The sequence below is a fragment of the Brachycentrus maculatus genome, unplaced genomic scaffold (assembly GCF_059751285.1).
Source record: "Brachycentrus maculatus isolate JH-2025_06_01 unplaced genomic scaffold, ASM5975128v1 h1tg000378l, whole genome shotgun sequence".
NCBI lineage: Eukaryota > Metazoa > Arthropoda > Insecta > Trichoptera > Brachycentridae > Brachycentrus > Brachycentrus maculatus.
In genome coordinates this window covers 1,132,182-1,142,494 of record NW_028281127.1, presented here as the reverse complement: position 1 = coordinate 1,142,494, position 10,313 = coordinate 1,132,182, and the positions used below count along the sequence as shown (strand labels likewise).

General features: G+C 29.1%; 1 protein-coding gene across 1 annotated transcript in view; it reads right to left on the bottom strand.

Annotated features, from left to right (window-relative positions):
* Nucleotides 1-4,106, bottom strand: part of Slh (sec1 family domain containing Slh) — a 101,314-nt gene extending 97,208 nt beyond the window's left edge. Inside the window, exons 1-2 of the mRNA XM_088270249.1 lie at nucleotides 4,008-4,106; nucleotides 3,647-3,836 (exon numbers count right to left, since the gene is read on the bottom strand). Coding sequence (XP_088126375.1) covers nucleotides 3,647-3,719 — 73 coding nt within the window. The 5' untranslated portion in view covers nucleotides 3,720-3,836; nucleotides 4,008-4,106. The remainder of the gene's footprint in view (nucleotides 1-3,646; nucleotides 3,837-4,007) is intronic.
* Nucleotides 4,107-10,313: the final 6,207 nt, after the last annotated feature.

Sequence of the window (10,313 nt, the reverse complement as noted above, 5' to 3'; positions counted from 1 at the left end):
CTATAGTCGATGAGCCGATATGTAAAGTAGCCAATTACTATGTTAGTATAAGGACATGTGTAATATATTAGTACCTGGTTGTAAGGATATTTATTTCTTTAATGTTATACTATGTGCATATTGTACAAAATTTTATAAGTCATAGAGTATTGTTTGTCACTGAATTGTAAATAATGTCAAATTCCTAGTGAGTTGTACATATGTTACGCCTGTATATATATATGTATACCCAAATGTACGAAATAAGAATACAAGTGATTTTAAACTATTGCAAGCCTTTTATTTTCCATCATTGATTAACAAAAAAAACACAAAGAATCAGACGCAAATGTTCTATAATAATTATTAAAAATTACTTTTTTTAGTTACTAAAAATGGTAAAATATTAATTTGATCTACATAAAATAAAAAAATAACATAGTACATGTTAAAAGAGTAAGAAATATTATATACTTATTCCATAAACACAACCAAACTCGTTCATGCAAACAATGAATTTTCCAAAAGAAAATAAAATTGCATTATAAGATGACAACTCTTTGCTTATTATACAGTACAGTAATATAAAATTTATACCAGTAATAAACACAACATACAGTTTGTGAGACGTTCTAGGACTCTCATTGAAAAATCTGCTGCATTAAGTAGTAAAGGGTAAATAATGAGAGCTTTTTATAGAAATTATCACGAGATACTTCGTTTGAGAACAAACCCTTCAGTCAATCATAAGTAGAAAATGAAAAACTAACCGATCTAGTTTGTGCATCCTGACTGCATATGGTAGAATGAGTCAATATTTTCCAAAGTGCACCTGTTCTGTGATTGTATTATTTACAAGGAAACGTTCAGGTTTGACATTCTACTCAGGTTGCACAAAGTGCGCATGTTGAAGATTTCTCAAAAAGTCAAACTTAAAATTATTCCCTGACTTAATTCATAAAGGGAAGTTCTTATTAGCACAAAAAAATAAATAAAGAATGCAGTTTTCAAAATGGTACATATGAAAAATAAAGTTATCGGATATTATTTAAATTATTAAAGGGAAAAGGGTAAATTTAATATAAAAATAATTGATGAATACATCTTTTCAGGTTTTCAATTATTGTTATACATTGATTATTTCTTGTTTTGGAGTCCGAAATGGGAAATATAATAAATAGTATGTGTATAAACTTAACAAATACATATGTTTTTTTAGTAACGGTGGCCGTGAAAATCTTCAATTTATTTGAAAATAATTGTAAAACACAATTTCTCATAATTCATATATTTTATTCCTTTCGTATCTATATCCATACGTAGTACCTACTTGTCATAGTTTTTATATTACATATAACAAATAAGTATGCAATTTAAATATCTACAACAAAATAAGGGATTCTTTTTTATTATACTAAAATTTATTTAAATAAGGAAATTATTTAATTTACATAAATATGTATTTACGTAAATAAAACGTTTATTACGTGTGTTACGTGTAATCTTTGTAATACGTATATTTGGCAAAGCACCTACAGTTGAGTGATAGATGCCACAAACAACTGGTATTTTTTATTATGATGTAAATTAACACTTTTTAAGGGCCTCTAATACTCAAATGTGTAAGACATATGGATCGGAAACTTTGTCTGTTGAAATAAGTTCCTCAAAAGATTTTATTATAATATTACAAGGCAATTGTAAAGAATTAAAAAAATATAAGTGATAAAGCTCGTCCGCGTATTAAACACAACGTAATCGCAGTGCGGTTGGAGAGTCCTGGAGTACAGAGGAAAGGATCGGGAAAGGTAATGAGAGGAATCCGAGCCGCTGCAAGAGGTATGTATCTGCATTATTCATGCAACCTCACTGAACACCTGGCTCGAAGGAAGCTCCAGGAATGACGATTGATACTTCATGACCACTTTTTGCCCGGAGGCAGGATGAAGATCCATCGCCCGGAGAACCGGTTCAACAAATCGCTTTTAGTCCCTGCGCCTGCGCACTGACGGCTGCAAACTCTCTCCGCACAGTATGACTATTAACCCTTCGTCAACCAGACTAGCACTTCAAATTGCACAATCTACCGGTACAAGGTACTGGCTTAAGCGACTAAAGCAATGTATTGAAAGTTACATATTTTCATTTTTATCTCTTTGTTCTGTAAGGGTGGTTGCGATTTACTTTTAGATAATATTTCTACGCATATATTTAAGCTTAGATTTAATTTATACCCTAGAAAGCATAACCCTACTTGTGGAGTAGGATTATTATCCTCTAATTTATGAAGAAGTTGGTAAGATCTACACATTGGGTATCTATTTATGAAAATATGAAAATATATACATATGAAAATAGAGATGTTTTATATATTGGGTCTGTAAGGCCTTTTATATGATCAATAATTCATAGTATATAAAACGCTACTTAAAACAATTAATACTTATTGCTAAAACAATCAACTAAAAATATAAAAATAGTCAACATTTATTCCTTAATAGCTGTTATTAATCAGGAAGTGAGCAGGGGGCTCTATAACTTAAACGCGATTAGAGTAATTACAGTAGAAATATAAAAATTAGACAAAATAAGGATGTCATTGGAAGTCGGATTAGAAAAGGAATCGAGGGGGAGAATAAAGAGATCCTGAAAAGAAAGGACGATATAATGAACGGGTATAATTCCCAAGGATTCCGGCGCCCCGGAAGGCCGCTGACAACCATTCACCGACTATACATACTCAGCGGAACTTCGAGACGCCGGACTGACTTGGGAGGAAGCCAAGGAGATGGCGCGTGACAGAGTGACTTGGAGACGTCTCGTGTTGGCCATATGCTCCACCTAGGGAGCGAACATCGAAAGAAGAAGAAGAATAATAATTTTGGGGTTTGGTAATGTAAGTATTTCAGATGTTTCTTGAAGGATATCAGGGAAGGTGCATAAATATAAATACATATGTAGAATGTGTTTATATAAAATATTTAGATCAATTTTTTATTGCGTTAAGTCAACGCATTGAAAAAAATAACTTACTGTATCTATTTTCAAATTCATAGTGAAAAAAATAACATTGAAAACTTTTATAGTTCCCGACTAATTTTCATCAAATTTATCCAATAAAAAAACAAAAATTGTATCTACTTTTAATGTTTTTATTTCTAAGTATCCACTCTTCTTTCTGATCCTAATTCTAGTATTGTAGTCATAATTTCTAAAAAAAACTTACTAACTAACCATCACGCCCCTTCCCTGTAGGGGTAGGCAGAGAGAATAGAACGCCACACCACTCCGTCTTTGCAAACATTCTTCGCCTCTTCCACGTTCATGCACCTCCTCATACATACCCGCCGATTATTACGACTAAATAATTATGATTAATAGTCATAATTTCTAAAATGTTAAAGCAAAACGTATTTAAACTATGATTTTGTTTAATGAATTGTTATTGTAATTTTGTTTGTAAATAAAAATAAGACTTGACACTGGCAGAAACATCCTCTTACTAGCTGCCAAATAATAATAAAAAAATGTTTTTTTATACCGTTTTTTCAAATGCAACTGTAGAACTGTCAAAGAAATCAAACGTTGTACGAACGTTGTATTTTATTTCAATTGTCAAATCTCTTGCGCGATATTTTTATCGGTCATAAAATGCCCCTGTACATACCTCGTGCGATCAGCATTCCGCCAGTAGCCGAAGCCAGTTGCATTGGTAACTTCATTGATGAGACGATTTGCATTCTTCACCAAGTCGGCGCTTGTCAATATGCTAATATCACAGCACTCCTTAATAATCACCATGATGTACCCAAGTAATGTTACATTAGACACAGCATGTCACAACTCCCATTTTGTAACTGGAAAACAAAACTGAATTGTTAAAAAAAAGTACTTTATAAGAAATTCAATTGTCCAAACCCCGACTATCCGAATCGCTTTCAGAATTTCAGAAGAAAATAAAGAAACGTACTGCGATTCGAAAAATAAAGATTCTGTACACGTGACTATCGATAATTTCATGTACCAACCTTAGTTTTGCATATCTTAAAAACCGATTGTTTGATTCCTTAACATAAATCACTTTATTTTACAAAAATAGATGAACGAAAATCCTATTTAGTCTTTCCGTTAATGAAAAAAAAACAAATGAAAAACGAAACTCGACCGTATCCAAATTTAAAAAAAGAACCATAAATTCAAATTTATTTTTGGTAGGTACTTCTCACTTGTAATTTACAAGTATGGAGGTACCTACCCTAGGCTTCAATAAACAAAACATTTGAAAATTCATAATCTAAATTCCATGATTTTCAAATTTTATTGTGGTATCTACCTAATTTAAAAAAAGGAAATTTATAACAAAGTAGGAAATGGAAAATACATTTCAAATGTATTTTTAACCAACATTTTGAGTGTGTCCAAATACTTTACAAATCTGGATTATCTCCAATGATGAGAGTTATTTTTTATATCAATATTTTTTATTTATTTTTTGACATCTCAACATAGATGAAGAAGAATAAAAGTCAGACTTATATTCAGACTATGTTGATTTGTTACAAAAAATACATATTTTTAAACAATTAATGTTTGCAAAAATAGGAAAAGTTTTTATAAAATGAATTCAGAGTCACACAAGGAGAAATTTATTATTGTTTTAGAAATTTATTACTTTAACACAATGTGTACCATTAAAAGTAGATTTATTTAGATAAGCTTGATTTTGTAGAACCAAATTTTTGGTTAATTCAATAATTTAACGTAGTTGTAACAGTAGAGGCACATTGAAAAAGATAATTGATTTATTTTTAAAAGTAGCTTGAGTACTTTAAAAATATTCCTCTTCTTCTTCTGACCCTCATCCGCACCTTACCACACTCAATGGTGCATAGGGCACTGTATAGTATTGGCGCAGTGTTATCTTGATCGTTACTCACATGTAAGCAAGGTGATCACTCCTGCGCTTCAGTGACCAGTCCAGGGTAATATTAAATAAATATAGTAGTGTAAAATCACAAATAATTATTTTCAACCACCCCTTAGGGAATCGAACCCGGGACCTCCAGCACGGTAGCTAGCAACTCTAACTCTAAAAGGTCCAACACGCTTACCATTACACCACGGAGGCGAACAAAAATATTCTAGATAGGTACTGTAAAAAAATAAATAGGTAGGTATATTAGTTTGATTACATTGATTCGTTAAATTACTTTCGGTGCTTTTTAATAGACAAAACAAAACTAATCACAGCCATGCTTCTCGCCGGAGGCGGTTAGACCAAGTACTTTGTATTGAAATAGCTTTTGAAGACAATGCGCAGTTGAGGTTGTATTTATGTCACCTTGGGATATTTATAATGCCGATGGTTATGGGCTTGGCATATAAACTGCCAATTCGATCATGACCTACGATTAGGCCGCTACAAAAGTAGAAGATGGAGAATATTTCAACACCTAACTTGAGACGGACTCCCGTAATGCCTCCTCCGCCTCCGTAGTGTAATGGTCAGCACGCTCGGCTACCGTTCTGGAGGACCCGGGTTCGATTCCCAGGGGGGGTAAAAATAAATATGTGAAATTTTTACTGTAATATTTATTAAATATTACCCTGTACTGGTACCTGAAGCGGAGGGCTGATCACCTTTCCTTCATGTGTAAACGATCAAGATAACACTGCGTTTATATGACGCAGTGCCCTATGCACCATTGGGGTGCGGATAAGGGTTTTATTATTATTATCTTAAGAAGTGCTATAAATATATCGAATTATAATATAATGACATATATTTACATCGTTTAGAGTGTGTCAAAATACTTGTTCACAAATCTAGATCATCTCCAATTATAGGAGTTGTTTTCATATCATTTTTGACATCTGAACATAGATGAAGAAAAATATAAAAGTCTGGGCATTTACGGGGCTTACGACCGTAAGCCTTCTTCATCTATGTTGAGATGTCAAAAAATAATATAAAAAATAACTCCTAATTGGAGATAATCCAAATTTGTGAATAAGTCTTTGGACACACTCAAAACGTTGTGAATAAATTAACTAGTCAAATTATAAGCTTAAATAAAAAAAATGAGCGTTTCTCAAGTATGTTAATATATTCCAAGATTCGGACCTCACATACAAATGAAAGAGTTTCTGCTGAATAAAAATCTTGCCTCGTCCCACCAACATAGATATCTCTTGGAAATCTATAGAGTTCAAGAACTGTGTATCGAGATTAATCAACATATTTAGAAATTAAAAGAAATCGAATAGTGTGGTTGTCAATAATGGGTAAAATTGGTGAATGTTACATAACAATATAATATAAATTGATCACTTAAACCAGCCTATGGCAGTTGTAAGCCCCGTAAATGCTCTGACTTCCATATTATTCTTCATTTTTGTTGAGATGTCATAAAATAATATATATATATATATATATATATATATATATATATATATATATATATATATATATATATATATATATATATATATATATATATATATATATATATATATATATATATATACATATATATATATATATATATACATATATATATATATATATATATATATATATATATATATATATATATGTGTATATATATATATATATATATATATATATATATATATATATATATATATATATATATATACGTATATATATATATATATATATATATATATATATATATATATATATATGTTGGGTAAACCGAATTTGTATTCCAAAATTGTCGGCATGTAAATGCGGTTTGCGTTGAATATGTGAACAGGTTTTTAATTTATAAAAAAATGCTTTTAATAAAATGCAATATGTCAAGTGTAGTTTCAGGAACAAAATGATCTCTCTAAAATTTTGCCGAGTGATATTACTTTATAGTATATATTCAAGTAAATATTTTATTTAGCATATTCCACTTATCAGTTACGAATATATCGATAGTACGTAATATAAAATGTAGATACGTGAAGAAAAATAAGCCACGTTTTAATATTATCCGCTACCGTAGTGCAGTGGTTAAAGAGTTTGCCTAGCATGATGAAGGTCCAAGGGGGTTATTGATTGACCCAGAAATTTTTATAGGGGTGAAAAAATATCAGTGAATCGAATTTAAATTCATTAAGAAACTTTAATGGAAATTCGATAAACTGTAATGGGACATTTTTTCTAATTTAAAAATATTTTAAGAAATAATAATTATACAAGTTCATAAATTATTTAGAAATCACGAAGATACAATTTAACATAATATGTGTAATACAAAATGTAAAAGTACATTTCTTAATTTATTATTAGATTAAAACCAATATTTTTAGCTTTTCCACTTTTTTATTTGACCAGCGACCGGGTTTCGTCGTTACCGACATCATCAGACTGGTGAGAGGCTTTACAAATTTGTATGTTATATATAAAAGAAGGCAGGAGTTGATAACCATGATTTGATATAATTTTATGAGAAATTAATTTAATTTTAGTGAATTTAAGTATTGTATGATATTTTAAATATTTTTTTATAAAGGTTTTTTGTATTGAAAGCACGATTTTATATAAAGTTAAAATAGATTTGTATTTTTTGTGAATGAATTTAAATTATGTAACGATTAACATAATTTAAATTCGTTCGTTACATAATTTAACATAATTTAAATTCGATCGTTACATAATTTAAATTCATTCACAAAAAATACAAATCTATTTTAACTTTATATAAAATCGTGCTTTCAATACAAAAAACCTTTATAAAAAAATATTTAAAATATCATACAATACTTAAATTCACTAAAATTAAATTAATTTCTCATAAAATTATATCAAATCATGGTTATCAACTCCTGCCTTCTTTTATATATAACATACAAATTTGTAAAGCCTCTCACCAGTCTGATGATGTCGGTAACGACGAAACCCGGTCGCTGGTCAAATAAAAAAGTGGAAAAGCTAAAAATATTGGTTTTAATCTAATAATAAATTAAAAATGCAATTCCATCACGAAGTGTCAGTGGATAATATAAATACATTTCTTAAGCTCTTTTCCTTTAGTGTCTTTACCTTGTATCATTTTCTTTATTATTTATTAATAGTTGTAGATCACGAGGAATTTAAATATCACAATAATAATTTAAATACCATTTTCAGAGCCATTTTTATTTCGAGGTTTTTAATTCATTATCACTACACAATAAATCTCGATATATTGATATAAAACGGCTACAAGAAAAATACCAAAATAAATACTACAAAAAAGTAATTTTTGCTTATGGTTTTCAAAAGGATTTTAAATATAAATCAATATCAAAAAAAAAAACAATACTTCATTTTACCAAATATGGCGTTATTTTAATTCGTCCAAATATTACATATATAAAACAGAGAATTCAGAGAGAGAAATAGAAAACTTATGTTCAAAAAGACAGATAATTAAAAAATAAATAAATAAATTTTCTTATTTCAATAGAAATTTCAGAAAATCAGTTTGTTATACGTAGTAAGATCCGGTAGTACATACTCTTAGACACCTGGTACAATCATCCATAAAATAAAATATTCGAATTAATTATAAAAAATCCTATCTTCGGAGCAGACAAACGGCCGCCTGGGACGATAAACATAATCCGTGGGTAGGTACTTAAGTAGATAGAATGATGTTAGGATACTCTCTCGACAATAAACAATGGGCCATTAAGTACTGTGTGAGGAAAATTCAACCACCATCATAATACATTCGATCAAAAAAATTAAACCATGAAAATATTAATCGAAACACATATTTAAAAAAATGGATATGGATTTATACTATAATAATGACATTTAATAATTTTGAAGGTATTCTAATAAATGATTGCATCTTAGTAATAAACAAATTTCAGCAAAATACCTTGCAATATTTTTATTTAAAAAAATTTTAATGTACATTTTATTTATTTTTTAAAAGAGTCAATTATTTACATCTCTTGTTTTACTAGTAAACATTTATATAAATGACAAGCAGGTTTTTTTTGTATTTCACTCTTAGCCTATTGTTACAACGTATTTTTATTAAAGCTCAAAGTAAAAACTAACAATTCACTACTGCTATGGAATACTATTACAATATTTATTACTGTATACCTGATTAAAAATATTTTATTAAATACTTTGATCCACATCAGTATATACGTAGTTAGTGTTTGAGTACTAACGTATGTCGACAATATTATAATTGAATTTAAAAAAAAAGTTTATTTAAGATTGAGATTTATAAAAAAAACATACGCTTTCATATTGATTTTTTTTTAGATGACATGCAACGCTCATTACATGTCATAATAAATGTTATTTCTACATTAATTTTAAAACGAATAAAAATATAAATATATTACAAACGAACACTGAAAATAAGATGTATTTTTGATATATGCAAGCGTTGCTTTATTCTTAATAATTTTCATTTGAATAAAAAAATACTTTCCTCACCCGGTACTGAAATTCCGATACGTGACTCTTCAGACAAAATGGCGCACAATAAAATAAATAATTAAGAATTAAATGTTGTAAAATTATTGTGTTGTATGACTGCATTCACTTCATATGATGTCATGTCTAAAATGTAAGACAAATAAATAATTAACGTTGAAAGTTTTGTTTTGAATACATTGTAAAATGCAGCTGTTCCCCTAAAAACCTACGTAGCGCTAATGTGATTAACCCTTTCAATCTCTTAAATTTTTAAATAGGCGGAAAAACGTTTTCAATTTAATTCAAAAAATACATTTTAAGTAATATTAATTAATCAATATGTAAAGTAAGTCCGATTAAAAACATCAATTTCAAAGTAGGCGCGTGGGTACATATTTTCCATCAAGGGTGCAAATTAGTTATGTCGAGTAAGAGAACCGGTATCCAAACTCGAATATCTATTTTATTAAAATTAAACACTTGAATATACCACTTTAATGAGTTTTATTTTTACTTATGACTTGTTTAAAAAACGACAGATGTTTTCATCTTCTGGTACAAATTAAAACAGTTAAATTAATTAATTCAGTTTTAATTTGTACCAGAAGATGAAAACATCAGTCGTTTTCGAAACTAGTCGTAAATAAAAATAAAACTCATTGAAGTGGTATATTCAAGTGTTTAATTTTAATAAAATAATCATGTCATTCTACAAAGTTAATGCCGAATCAATAAATAATATCGAATATCTATTGCTGCCAATCTGCTTAATCCTCATCCTTCGACCATTTTTTATGTAGCAGGGATACCCTTCACGAACAGGAGTTTCTTTACTTACGCCATATGTATCTTTAAATTGTCTTACATACTCGTATATAATAATTTTTACTCC